This window comes from Neofelis nebulosa, chromosome 2, assembly GCF_028018385.1.
Source record: "Neofelis nebulosa isolate mNeoNeb1 chromosome 2, mNeoNeb1.pri, whole genome shotgun sequence".
NCBI classification, from domain to species: domain Eukaryota; kingdom Metazoa; phylum Chordata; class Mammalia; order Carnivora; family Felidae; genus Neofelis; species Neofelis nebulosa.
The window spans coordinates 117,382,991-117,397,528 of record NC_080783.1 but is presented as its reverse complement, the minus strand read 5'-3'; the positions used below and the strand labels follow the sequence as shown (position 1 = coordinate 117,397,528).

The 14,538-nt window shown below is 42.0% G+C and overlaps 1 protein-coding gene and 1 long non-coding RNA gene across 2 annotated transcripts; one reads left to right on the top strand and one right to left on the bottom strand.

Moving 5' to 3' along the window:
* The first annotated feature begins 5,210 nt into the window (after positions 1–5,210).
* Positions 5,211–13,595, top strand: FCGR1A (Fc gamma receptor Ia). The gene is given in 5 exon segments (XM_058715982.1): positions 5,211–5,511; positions 10,427–10,678; positions 11,870–12,154; positions 13,161–13,366; positions 13,369–13,595. Coding segments are annotated over 5 exon segments (1,104 nt in total). The 5' UTR covers positions 5,211–5,225; the 3' UTR covers positions 13,444–13,595.
* On the bottom strand, positions 9,732–10,518 carry LOC131504043 (uncharacterized). The gene is made up of 2 exons (XR_009257741.1): positions 10,405–10,518; positions 9,732–10,039 (listed from the first exon to the last, which is right to left on the bottom strand). It is a non-coding gene; the product is annotated as an uncharacterized LOC131504043 (long non-coding RNA).
* Positions 13,596–14,538: the final 943 nt, after the last annotated feature.

Here is a 14,538-nt window from a genome sequence, read left to right as displayed (position 1 = left end):
TCCAGTGAAGAAATGGGCAAAAGACATGAATAGACACTTCTCCAAAGAAGACATCTAGATGGCCAACTGACCCATGAAAAAATTCTCCACATCACTCATCATCAGGGAAATACAAATCAAAACCACACTGAGATACCACCTCACACCTGTCAGAATGGCTAAAATGAACAGTTCATGCAACAACAGATGTTGGCGAGGATGTAGAGAAATGGGATCTCTTTTGCACTGCTGGTGGGAATGCAAACTGGTGCAGCTACTCTGGAAAACAGTATGGAGGTGCCTCAAAAAGTTAAAAACAGAACTACCCTACAACCCAGCAATTGCACTACTAGGTATTTATCCAAGGGATGCAGGTATACTGTTTCAAAGGGACGCATGCACCCCAATGTTTGTAGCAGCACTATCAACAATAGCCAAAGTATGGAAAAGCCCAAATGTCCATCGATGGATGAATGGATAAAGAAGATGTGGTATATATATACAATGTGGTATATATATTTTGGCAGTCAAAAAGAATGAAATCTTGCCTTTTACAAATACATGGATGGAACTAGAGGGTATTATGCTAAGCAAAATTAGAGAAAGACAAATATCATATGGCTTCACTCATATAAGGACTTTAAGAAACAAAACAGATGAACATAAGGTAAGGGAAACAAAAATAATATAAACACAGGGAGGGGGACTAAAACATAAGAGACTCTTAAATATAAAGAACAAACAGAGGGTTACTGGAGGGGTTGTGGGAAGGGGGGATGGGCTAAATGGGTAAGGGGCATTAAGGAATCTGCTCCTAAAATCATTGTTGCACTATATGCTAACTAACTTGGATGTAAAATTAAAAAATAAATTATAAAAAAAGTGAAGGCTGAAATTAATAGCTTTAGCATAAGACTTAAAATTAGTAAAAGGACAAAATAAACCCAAAGAAAGGAGGAGAAAGAAGATAATAAAGATAAGAGCAGGGGTGCCTGGGTGGCTCAGTCAGTTAAACCTGCCTCTTGGTTTCAGCTCAGGTCATGATCTCACAGCCCTGAGACTGAGCCAAGCCCTGTGTTGGCTCCATACTGGGCATGGGGTCTGCTTGAGATTCTCTCTTCTTCTCTCTCTCTGTTACTCCCCTGCTCCCACTTGCACACACATGCACATGCTCTGTCTCTCTCTCTCTCTCTCAAAAATAAATAAATAAATAAATAAATAAATAAATAAATAAATAAACAAATGAAAAAATAATTAAAATAGAAAAATCAAGATACAATAAGTAAATTTACAAAATCTCAAGTTGGTTCTTTGAAAAGACTAATAGTGTTGACAAACTTCTGGTGCAATTTATGATGAATGTAAATGCAGAAATCTCAAGTACAAATCACTGGCAGCCAAATTCATTAATATCTAAAAATATAGAATAAATCATGCTGAAATTAGATTTACTCAGGAATGTAAGAGTATTTTTTTAACGTTTATTTATTTTGAGAGACAGAGACAGAGTGCAAGTGGGCGGTGGGGCAGAGAGAGAGGGAGACACAGAATTCAAGGCAGGCTCCAGGCTCTGAGCTGTCACAACAGAGCCCGACAGGGGGCTCAAACCCACCAGCCATGAGATTATGACCTGAGCCAAAGTCAGAAGCTCAACCAACTGAGCCACCCAGGCATTCCAGGAATATAAGAGTATTTTTAATAATAGTAAATCTATAAATATAATTAGCCACATTAGCAAATTTAAGGAGAAAAAGCACATTGTCTCAATTTATAGAGTAAAAGCTTTCAGTAAAATTTAACATCCATTTGTGATTTAGCAAACTAAGAAATAAAGCATTATTTCCTGAAAAAAATATATATACTCAAATCCTTTGGAAACATAACCATATAAGGATCAGAAAGGAAGAAATAAACATTAGAAGATCATATGAATATCTATAAAAAAGACACAAAAGAAATTGATTAGTTTCCTCATTAAAAAAAATGTTTATTTATTTTGAGATATATTTTGAGAAAGAGACCGTGTGAGTAGAGGAGGAACAGAAAGAGAGACACAGAATCTGAAGCCAGCTCCAGGCTCTGAATTGTCAGCACAGAGCCCAACATGGGGCTTTGGCTCATGAGCTGTGAGATCAGGACCCGAGCCAGAGTCAGAGGCTTAACTGACAGAGCCACCCAGGTACCCCTAGTTTCCTCACTTGCAAAATTGAGACGAGAGTGTCTACTCATAGTTTGTTGTGAGGGGTAAATAAGAAAAGATATAGCAAGCATATTTGGCTGGCACATAATAGTCTATAAATATATGCAATGATGATAATGATAGCAGATAATCAGACAACATCTATCTAAAGAAAAAAATGTACTTTTCTTTGGACTGAGCAATGTTGGTTCTAGGAATGTGTCCTCTGAAAATAATAAAAGATAGGTACTAGACTATTCATTGCAGTGCTGGTGATAACAGTAGAACATTGGAAATAACCTCCATGCCCATTAAGAGAGGTGGTGAAATTATGAAACATCTACACAGTGGAAAACTGGAGATAAAATAGTGTAATAATTATGAATATAGGCTTTGGATGTAAGTTTCAGTGAACTGGGACCCCCTAGACCTTTCTTCCTTGCTTTTAATTGTGTCAGTCAGCTATTGCTCTATAATAATCTCAAAAAATCAGTGGCAAATGATAGTATGCCTTTATTTTTCAAAGTTTGCAGGCCAGTTTGGGCAACTCTACTTCAGGCTATGATGGCCAGGACAGCTCTGCCTCACAACATAGCTGGCTAGTCAGAATGTGTTCTCGTTGTGACAATCACAGAAGCACAGGGGGTTTCAGAATGAACACAATGCTGTTTCTATCCACATTTCATTAGGCACCGAAAGTCATGTGGATGAGCCAAAGCCAAAGGTCAAAGAAGTATCCTTAGCCTCTCATGGGGCTGTGGAGGCAGTGCTGATTGAGGAAGGGGGAGAAATTGGGGCCAGTAATGGAATCTACAGCATTATTTGTCATCATTTTAATTCTCTGTTGGTGAGATTGCTACCCAAGTCCGTGTTTGCACTCATTGGACACATTCTAGTTTCTGTTTAGTTTTCTTTCTTTCTGAATAGAATACCTAAAAATCCCTCTATATCTAAACAACTCTGCCTTAGGAACCAACTCATTTTGATAGCATAGAGCTTCTCCCCATACTCTGAAGCTCCCCTGTTAGGGACATTTGCATTCATGTATGTGAGTTATTTTTCTTCTCTACAGCATTTACATTAAACAGTTAATTTTCTTTGATGTAGCCAAGATAAACACTCCAAATTCATAATGTCTCTCAGGGAGTGGCTTTAAAAAAATAAAAATGGGACATTGATCCTGCATGTATTCCCAGAGGAATAGAGGCTGGCCTGTAGTAGGGGAGCTCTTATAAATGAGTTACTCATCACGGGTCACATACAGGTCGATATAGAATAATCTGGATTCAAATGATAGTTTTAGAGGCACTGGCCAGTCTTTGGAGCAATTTTAGAAATGAGGGTTTGCTGGGGTGCCTGGATGGCTCAGTCGGTTGAGCATCTGACTTCGGCTCAGGTCATGATCTCATGGTTCTTGAGTTTGGGCCCCGCATTGGGCTCTGTGCTGACAGCTCAGAGCCCGGAGCCTGCTTGGGATTCTGTGTCTCCCTCTCTCTCTGACTCTCCCCTGCTCGCACTCTGTCTCTCTCTCTCTCTCTCTCTCAAAAATAAATAAAGATTTAAAAAAATAGAAATGAGGATTTGCCATATTTTAGACTCAAATAATTAGTAAAGGGAGAATACAGTCAGAATAGAATATCAATAAAAACTTTAGTCTTTCCCTTGAATTCCGAGAGTTTCATAAACCCCAAACCCAGAGTTTCAAACTAAGGGAGATAGGCTACGAAGTTTGAGAACAAGGAGAGAATGACTCAAGAATTAAGGATGTATTTCCCAGAAAAGGAGTGTGATGAAAGTGGTCAGAAGAAGCAGTTTCCTTCCTCTTTTCTAATCTTGGCTTCAGAGCTTCCAGCAGAAACTCTTGCATGTTACAGACTTCACTGTTCCCATCAGCTTGGAAATAACATGTGGCTCTTGACGGCTCTGCTTCTTTGGGGTAAGTTGGGCTTACAGGGGATAGCTAGAAGGGTACTAGCTCTGGCTTTGGGGACTCAAGACTTTTTGTCTTCCTTTGGTATCATAGGCTAGAACTCATAAGTATGGGGACAACCATATTTGTGCTTCCATGGTTTATTCATGCTTATTATATCAAAAGGATGGGAAGAGAGACTTTGAGGTAACATTAGGCCTGGAAGCATTATGTCAAAATAAAGCCTCATTAATAACCATCTATAGGCTGTTCAATGCCACTAGCACCTGATTTGGGGAAAGGGAATAGAGAAAGACTCAAGAGACTTAACCTGGCCCCTCAGAGTCTACGTTAGTTTTGTCTCCTTGATTCTCCCTTCCTTGTCATCTCCCGCTGACCAATTTATGTCCCTGTTCTTTGGTCTCTTACAGTTCCAGCTGGTGCACAAGCGGGTGAGTAATCTTAAACTCAATTTCTCTTCCTCTGCCACATCCCTGCACATGGGTTTTGTTATCCTGAAGAAGAGAGTATCAGGAGAGGATAGAAAGAAGAGGGAATTACAAAGTAAGTAAAATCCCCTATATTTAGGGTATGATTTTGATAAAATGCTGGGTTTTAAGGTTTCTATGATTTTCTGCAAAAGCTTTGACCTCTGAACTGAATTGCCTACGTGTGTACATAATAACAGGAAAAGGCCAGAATTGCAAAAACATAGAAGTAGCTCTGCTAGGTTTTTCCCAAACCAGTCCCTTTTAGGAAAAAGCTGAGTGCTTGGTTTCTTCTCAGAGAGAACCAAACAGGTACCAATGGCTTTGAAATGAGGAGTTTGAGCCTTGGTTTCTGATGCAGATGCTAATTAAGGCCTGAGATTAACCCTCAGAGACAGTATAGCCCAGAGTATAAGAGAACCAGCCCCAATCAGCTTGCCTTAGTTTACTAATAAATTAGTCATTCATTTCTCAGGAACCCCAAATCTCCAACAGCCAGATGCAGATTTAATAACATGAACAGAGCTCTCTGCATGGGGTCTGGACACTTGCAATGGCTGGCTTTTATAGGATCCCACTTGCTTATTTTTCCATCTCATCTAAATACATATTTTGTCCTTGTGCTATCCATAAAACCTTACCAATTGTTCAGACTTTCCTTTTGTTCCACATGTTTGTTGTTGTTGCTTATCCCCAAGCAGACCTTACAAAGGCAGTGATCGCCTTGCAGCCTCCATGGGTCAGTGTATTTCAAGAGGAAAACATAACCTTATGGTGTGAGGGACCCCATTTGCCTGGGAACAGCTCTACACGGTGGTTTCTCAATGGCACAGCCTTTCAGACCTTGACCCCCAGATACAGAATCGCTGCTGCCAGTGTCAGTGACACTGGTGAATACAGGTGCCAGACAGGTCTCTCAGTGCCAAGTGACCCAGTACGGCTGGAAATCCACAGAGGTAAGTATGGCATGGAGCAGGAGAGCTGGAAATCACAAGGTCTTCCTTTGTGTTTTCTTCTTTCTGGATGCCACATGTATGTGTTTGATTTATTGGAGTATGTATGAGTCTCAGGTCTATGCGCCTACCAGGTGAAATTAAGTCAAGACACTCAGAAAATCACATTAGGGTCCTTAAACTGTGCCCCAACAGCACACCAACTGGGACAGCTGTGAGCAGGGTGTCTCCAGTAAAACCTAGACTCTAAGGTTTTATTATTTAAAATTATGTAACTTTGTTGAAAAAGTTATGCCTGCACATAGTAAATAAGAATTCAGAGAAATGAACAATGATGAACAGTGAAGTCTCTTTCCCATCCCAAACTCCTAGTCCCACAGTCGCCTTCTGTAGAAACAAAACTGTTAATATATATAAACTTAAAAAAAAAAAAAAGTGGTTGGTAGACTACTCTATATACTGTCCTATCACTTGCTTTCATCACTTAAAATACCTTGGAGGTCTGTTTAAATCCATAGCAATCTGCCACGAACTTTCAAATGTCTGCCAGTATGGCTGTGCTGTAACTGATTTAGCCATTCTCCCTTTTACTAAACTTGTGTTTCCAGTTTTTTGTTTTTACAAGCAATGTTGCAATACACATCTCTATACATATAGTCTGGGACACATTTCATAGAATATCTGTAAGATAATATTCTGGGCATGAAATTACTGTGAGACTTGAAGCATTTTAAACAACGATGGATAGAAGAAGGGGGAAAAAAAACCCCACTACCCACTTAAATCTGTAAAAGGTTTCTATTTGTTAAGAAATGGAAACCGCAATACTCTTTAGGGCAAAATGTTTCATTGTCAATACAGATCATTCAAATGTGTTCTTTCGTTAATCAAAACCATAAAGGTAAAACTTCTGTGTAATTGATAATGTAAAACTTTATGCTGGGGGCAGAATTAGATTAATGTGGACTAGGTTGCCTTTGGAGGAAATGTGTTTTAAAATACTGGGAATGTGAGAGGAAATGCTAGGTGTTCCTCATGAGTCTCTTTGGATTCTGGGAATCAGATCCCAGGCTACAGGTGTGAGGCAAGCCGACAGAACTGTTTTAGCAAGAGACTTTGTGTGTAGTTCAAGCAGAAGCAGTGGTGTTTCGTGGTTCAAGTGACAAAAAATGAAGCAGGGCTGGGAAAAGGCCATTTTTCTTTACCTCTGCACAGACTCCAGAAACCCCAGCATTGGTGACTTCTTGAGAATAATAGCTCTTACATTTTTAACATTGTATTATATATTATTATATTATGGATCTCTTACATTTTAATGTAAATTTTTATTGAAGTATAACACACATACAACAAACCTTAAGTGTACACCTCAGTGACTTTTCACCAAATAAACAGCACACAGAACAATAGAACATTTCCAAAATCATAGAAACTCCCTCTTGCCCATTTCTTTAAAAATTTTTTTAATGTTTATTTATTTTTGAGACACAGACAGCGCATGAACGGGGGAGGGTCAGAGAAAGGGAGACACAGAATCTGAAGCAGGCTCCAGGCTCTGAGCTGTCAGCACAGAGCCCGATGCGGGGCTCAAACTCAGGAGCTGCGAGATCATGACCTGAGCTGAAGTTGGTCGCCTAACCTACTGAGCCACCCAGGCACCCCAAGACCCCCCTCTTGCCCATTTCTAGTCACTACCCCCAATGATGACTTCTAACACCATAGGTTTTCGCCTGTCCTTTAACTTCTTCGTATAAATGAATACGATATGGTCGGGTATGTACTCTTGTGTTTGGCTGCTTTTTCTCATGTTCATTGTGAGATTCATACATGTTGTAAAGTTGCAATTCATTTGTTCTCATTACTATTCAATATTCCATATTAATTCATGCTATTGATGCATTCTTGGGTTGTTTCCAGTTTGGGCTTCTTATAAATAGCACCACTGTGGGCATTTTGGGGGTAAAGATTTTATTTATTTTTTTTAAGTAATCTCTACATCAACATGAGGCTCAAACGAACAACCCTGAGGTCAAGAGTTGCACACTCCACTGACTGAGCCAGCCAGACGCCCTCACTGTGAACATTTTTATACATGTTTTTTGGTGCACATATGTACACATATGTGGAATTGCTAGGTCACAAAATGTGCATATATTCATTCAGCTTTAGTATTCACAAGTGATTACAGCATATTACACCCCCACCAGTGCATGAGGGTTCTGGTTGCTCCTCCTCCTCCTCAACATTCAGTGTATTTTAGCCGTTCTGTTGCATGTGCAGCAGTTACCACATAGTTTTAATTTGCGTTAAAACTAATGACTCATGATACTGAGCATTCTTCATGTTTATTGTCTCTTTGGATGTCCTCTTTTGTAAAGTACCTGTCAAGGTTTTTTGCCAGTTTTTCCGGATTGTTGTCTTTCCTTATGGACTTGTAGGAGCTCTGTATTTTGGATATGGATCCTTTTTCAAGTGTTGCAAATATCTTCCACTCTATGGCTTGTCCTTCCACTATCTATGTTGTTTTCTTTTTTCAGTGAAAAAAGTTCTTACATTTCCTGTAGTACAATACATCAGGGTTTTGGGTTGGTGCTCACTACACCCTATTTAAAAATGTTTTGCCACAGGGGCACCTGGGTGGCTCAGTCGGTTAAGCATCTGGCTCTTAATTTTGGCTCAGGTCTGGACCTTATGGTTCGTGGGTTCCAGCTGGCAGCGTGGAGTCTGCTTGGGATTCTCTGTCTCCCTCTCTCTGCCCCTCCCCCACTCGTGCCCTCTCTGTCCCTCTTTCTCAAAAATAAATAATAAACATTAAAAAAATGTTTTACCACAGTTAATCAGCAGTGGAGGATTCAACTGCAGTCACCCTAGCTCGCAGTCACTTCATTTAAATCTGTGTGTGAGATCACAAAAATACAGCTGGTCGAGGACCTACGTCCTAATTATATGGCTTAGAATGAGTGTCCCCATCCTGCTCCAAGGCAATGAGGATGGAGAGAATGGCTTCTGAGTAGGAAATTGGTAATGTCTGCCAAAAGCTGCATCCTACAAATTTTGATATATAATACTCCCATGATCATTTAAGGCTAAATATTTTTAATTTTCATTAGTATGCGTGTATTCTTTTTTCTTTTTCTTTATGAATTATTTACAGGTGTTTTAGGAGGGTGGCTTCTGTTATCGTTTTCTAACTTTATGGCATTTTGGTTAGAATTTATGTTAAATATGATGTCAGGTCTTTAGTATTTGTTGAAAGTTGCCTATGGCCTAATATGTGGTCCATGCTTGCACCTGTTGCATGTGTGTTTGGAAAGTACACGAATTTTCTCTAAGCTATAGCATTCTATATAAATCCACAAAGTCAACTCTGTTAATTGTGTCATTCGAATATTTTATATCATTACTAGTATTTTTGACAGTTTCTGATGGAGGTATATTAAAATCTGTGGACGTATAAAGCAAAAGGGTTGGTGTGTTTGGGCAGTATAGTCTTTGAGCACCATTTTGCCAGGAACGGGAATAAGGGAGGGAAGAGTATTGATTATATTTAGAAACCCTGTGGCAGCATCCAAAACTATAAAAACATGCTACATATAGCACTGGAGTGTCTGCCTTTCATTCTTAGGTAAGTTCCGGAGGGGGAAAAAGCACTACTGTCCCTTCTCTTTTGTCCTTTAAGAACCTCATCCTCATTTAGCCATACCACCTACCCCAGGGAAAGAAAAAGGAAGCATCTTTTTTTCAACGTTTTTTTTTTTTTTTTTTTTTTTTTTTGGGACAGAGAGAGACAGAGCATGAACGGGGGAGGGGCAGAGAGAGAGGGAGACACAGAATCGGAAACAGGCTCCAGGCTCCGAGCCATCAGCCCAGAGCCTGACGCGGGGCTCCAACTCACGGACCGCGAGATCGTGACCTGGCTGAAGTCGGACGCTTAACCGACTGCGCCACCCAGGCGCCCCAAAAAGGAAGCATCTTTAGTTGTGTGTAGAGGTGTGCATCACAAGGGAAGGCTCCTTGGATGTGGGGCTTGTTTTTACCAGCTCTATCACTGATCTGCACAGATGTGTGTGTCCTCTATCAATTTAGAAGCATATATTCTTCTGGATATGTTTGCTGTTCTGTGTGTTTGTCTTAGCACCTGGGATCCCATTAATAACTTGCTCAGGACTTGGAGTGTATTAGTTTTTCATTGCTGTGTAACAAATTACCGCAAAGACAGCAGCTTAAAACAGCATACATTTATTATCTTTCCATGGGTCAGGGCTCCCAGCACAGCTTGGTTGGGTGGTCTGCAGAGGCTGCAGTCAGGGTATTGACTGGGGTGTGTTCCTTCCTGCAACTCTTCCAAGCTCACATGGTCATTGGCAGAATTCAGTTCCTTATGTGGTAGACATGATGTCCCCATCTTTTTGCTGGCTGTCAGGTGGAGGCCGATCTCAGCTCTGGAGGCAGGCCCCTGCCCTTATGGCCCTCTCCCAACATGGCAGCTCACTTCTTTAAGGCCAGTGGGAGACCTTCTCGGTCCAGTCAGCTAAGACAGAGTCATAAAATGCAACGTCATCATGGAAGAGACACCCCACAACTTTTTCTATGTTCTGTTGAAAGTCACAGTCAAGGGAATTACACAAGAGTGTGACTCATCCTAAGACTCATCTTAGAATTCTGCTTACCACATAGAGTAAGTTATTTTTGTCCCAACCAACTTCTGAAATCTGGAAAGGGAATATAAAAGGGGCTGTGTGCACAACTGCTGGAAAAGACTTTTCTTCCCAGCAAAGCTAAAGATAGTTGAGGAATGGGCAACAGGCCTCAAATTCAACAGAGTTATAAGGTTGGAATGTTATAAAGAGAAAAAGATAAGAAAGCCTCCTTGTACCTCTGCCACTGTATACATACACTTTGGGTCTACATTTTCCAGATTGGCTACTGCTCCAGGTCCAAAGCAGAGTCTTCACAGAAGGGGAACCTCTGACCTTAAGGTGTCATGGATGGAAGAATAAGCCGGTATACAATGTGGTTTTCTACCAAAATGACAAGGCCTTTAAGTTTTCTCCTCAGAATTCTGAATTCACCATTCTGAAAACCAGCCTGAGTCACAATGGCATCTATCACTGCTCAGGCATGGGAAGGCATCGCTACACATCACCAGGAGTCTCTATCACTGTGAAAGGTATGTGTCTGAATAGTCATAGAGCTGTAGTTTTAAGGGCCATCATAAATCATCACTTCAATTTGTGAGTGAAGAGACTAAGTTCCAGAGAGGTAACTGCCTCGCTGAAGGCCATGCAATGACCAGTGGCTGGGCCGGGACCAGAACTGAAGTCTCCTAGGTCTGTGTGTTGCTCTTTCCAGTAAACCACAGCACCCCATCCATAATCCCAGGACCTAAAGTGAAGGCCAGGGCATAGTAAGGATCTATTTCATCAATTTTGTTTCAGGTGCAAGGAATAGACTCACCCCAGATGGGTGGGAGAGTTATTAGAAAATAACTCAAAGCAATCTCATAAAATCTCCATAGAAATGGAAGCCATGAATGGGGTGCCTGGGTGGCTCAGTCGGTTGAGCGTCCGACTTCAGCTCAGGTCATGATCTCGCGGTCTGTGAGTTTGAGCCCCACGTCCGGCTCTGTGCTGACAGCTTAGAGCCTGGAGCCTGCTTTGGATTCTGTGTCCCCCTCTCTCCCTCTGCCCCTCCCCTGCTCATGCTCTGTCTCTCTCTCTCTGTCAAAAACAAATGAACATCAAAAAAAAAAAAAAGAAAAAAAAAGAAATGGAAGCCATGAAGACATTAGGACTTGATTATACTTTCTATCTGGCAGGGGCAATGAAGCCTCTCTGGTTTTACTTCTCTCTGAACATCTATCTGCTAACTAAGCAGTTTCCTCTGTTCCAGCTTGCACATGGCCTTCGTGGTAACTCTTTCATATTAGTACACTTAACTACTAGCAACTGTTTTCTGTCTGAAAAATAATTCATTCCTATGGGAAAGAGAGGATTTTCCCAGATTATCTTTTGAGGCAGTAACACAAGCAACGAGTCACTGAACTGGCTAGTGTGGGGGTCAGTGTCCACTCCTGGGCAACCATTACCAAAAGGGCACGGTCATATAATCAGTAACATGGCTATTCAGGGAAGCATGGACTGTGTGAAGGTATTCTCCCCAGTAGGAAATGAGGAAGCTGGTAACTGTAAGTATATCTATGAGGAAGCCCCAAGAATGCCTTTCTGCTGGAAGTGGGACAAATTGTCCATGGATGCATTCTCCAGGAGCAGGGTTCCCGAGAAGGAAGGGGGTATATCTTCTGTAAGAAGAACCTTGACACTGAAGCAGGCAACCCTGTCCTCATCAACTTTTTCTTTAGAGCTATTTCTGGCCCCAGTGCTAAAAGCATCCTTGTCGTTACCACTCCTGGAGGGGCATCTGGTCAACCTGAGCTGTGAAACAAAGTTGCTCCTACAGAGACCTGGTTTGCAACTTTACTTCTCCTTCTACACGGGCAGCAAGACCCTGATGAGCAGGAACACATCCTCTGGATACCAGATACTAACTGCTAAAAGAGAAGATTCAGGGCTATACTGGTGTGAGGCTACCACAGAAGATGGCAGTATTGTCAAGCACAGCCCTGAGTTGGAACTTCAAGTGCTTGGTGAGTGAGAATAAGGGGAATTGCCAGGCACAGAGGAAGATGTGCCCTTTTCTCCTTTGGGGCTGAGGTCTGTTTAAGGGGATTTCATGGCCCACTCAGGAAAAACCCATGAACAGGCCTTTCCACTCTCTCTCTCTCTCTCTCTCTCTCTCTTTCTTTTTAATGTTTGTTTATTTTTGAGAGACAGAGTGTGAGCAGGGGACAGGCAGAGAGAGAGGAAGACACAGAATCCAAAGCAGGCTCCAGGCTCTGAGCTGTCAGCACAGAGCCTGAGGTGGGGCTTGAACTCACAGACTGTGAGATCATGCCCTGAGCCGAAGTCAGACACTTAACTGATTGAGCCACCCAGGCACCCCTTCACTCTTGATTCATAACTTCCCTATTCTCATAAACTTCATTTCCTTTCCTTTCTTCATTTATTTCCTTCTTTCCTTCTTTATTTTCTATTTTCTCTCCTCTCTCCTTCCTTCCCCCTCATTCCTGCCCTCAACCCCAAAAGTCTGATCAGCAATATATTGAGTTCTTCCCATCTATTGTCATGGTATGGGGATATGAAGACACTGGGGTGCAATTCTTATTTCCAGGAGCTCACATAGTAAATTGGGGAGATGGGGATTTTGTGGATTGCACATAATACTTGCCCAAGTGTCTCTATCTGGCTGGGGTGCAGAAACTGTGAGCTCCAAAACAAAGACTCTGGGGAAAAAAGTTTATCTTCAACCCAAATTTATTTCAAGCATTAAATGGCATAGAAATAGCATTTATGTCAGAAACTAGGAAGTCCACTGACAGGGCCCTAGCAGTTAAGCTGTAATGAGGAGGCTGCCCACGGTCTGTTACACCACATAACCCAGGAAGAGCACCTCTCTGCCCCCTGAAATGACCAGTCCTCCACTGGGGACAGGCATATCAGGTGTCAGCTAGCTTTCTCCCCCAAGCAGAACTCTCAGCCAGATCCCTCTGGGTTCTAAGTAGCATTTCTTCTCTTTGTCATTTTCTTTTTCAGGCCTCCAGACACCAACTCCTGTTTGGTTTCACGTCCTTTTCTATCTGGCAGTGGGAATGGTATTTTTGGTGGACACCATTCTCTGTATGATTATACATAAGGAACTGCAAAAACAGAAACAGTGGAATTTAGAAATCTCTTTGGGCTCTGGTCCTAAGAAAAATGTAACTTCCTACCTTCAAGAAGATAGATACTTAGAAGACATTTAGAGCTGAAATGTCAGGAACCAGAACAGCTGCAAGAAAGGATACACCAGAAGTCCTTAGAGGGAGGGCAGCAGTAGTGGCCCAGTGGGTGCCCACGGGTCTAGACAGCCCCTCCCTCTTCTTCTCCGGGCAAGCACTGGGGCACAAACAGCCGGAACTTTAGACACTGAACTGTGAGTCCCATAATAATCTGACTCACTCAATCAAATAAAGCAAACAAATGAATGGACTTCAGTGGAGATTAACTTGGAATCTGGGTAATCAGGGATGATTTGAGGTGAAGCCTACTCTAAAGAAATCTTGAAAAACTTGCAAATGCAGTCTAACCTGCTTATCCTACTAGCTGGTTTGAGCAATAATATATTTCTAGGGACAGGGTAAAAAGGTGTGTACATGTATACAAGAGATTAAGACAGAGAAAGACAGAATGAGAGGGAGAAGGAGGCAGAAAAAGAGAGAATGGATCTCAGGAAGAGAAAAGGGCATAGATCTCAAAGAAGGGAATATAACTCACAGATGGCTCCTGAGAGACTGTGGCAGGAGCGCTCACACCTCCCTGGAGTCAGCGTGGTTGTTTGGTGGCTTTTCTCTTCAGCACACTAGCAGGGGACGCACCCACACAGCTGGCAGAGCCACAGGGCCATTCCTCCCCAGGAGAGATGGGTACATTATTTTTGTCCTTTCCTATGAGGCTTTCTCATAACCTCTCTGCCCAGAGACACAGGGGCCCTGCCTGCCTGTCCCAGTCCCCACCCCACAGGAAGACAGAAGAACTGTTAACAGAGGCTTTCCTTAATAAATTCAACCCAGACCTCCCAGCTAGGCACTGCAAGGAGGGGCTGCAGGTGGGGAGGGGCGCTGACATTGGAAAGCCCCAGCTCTCTCTGCCAGAGATGTACTCTCCCCTTCTGATTTTCTGGCTGATTACTACCTAGCTTCAAGATATGCTACTCTCCCACTCGGGCTCTCGTTTGGAGGCAAAATATTTTCCTGCTACTCTGAAATAAAGCTACAACATGTGGAAAGACTTTACTAAAGGTTTGAAAAAAACAAAAGGGCTATAAACAAACCTAGCAACAAATCCTAGATTTTTTTGTTTTTGTTTTTAATGTAGTTTATCTGCCAGACAAGGACACACCCCTGACTAGCCTCTGTCCTGGCTCAACAAGGCA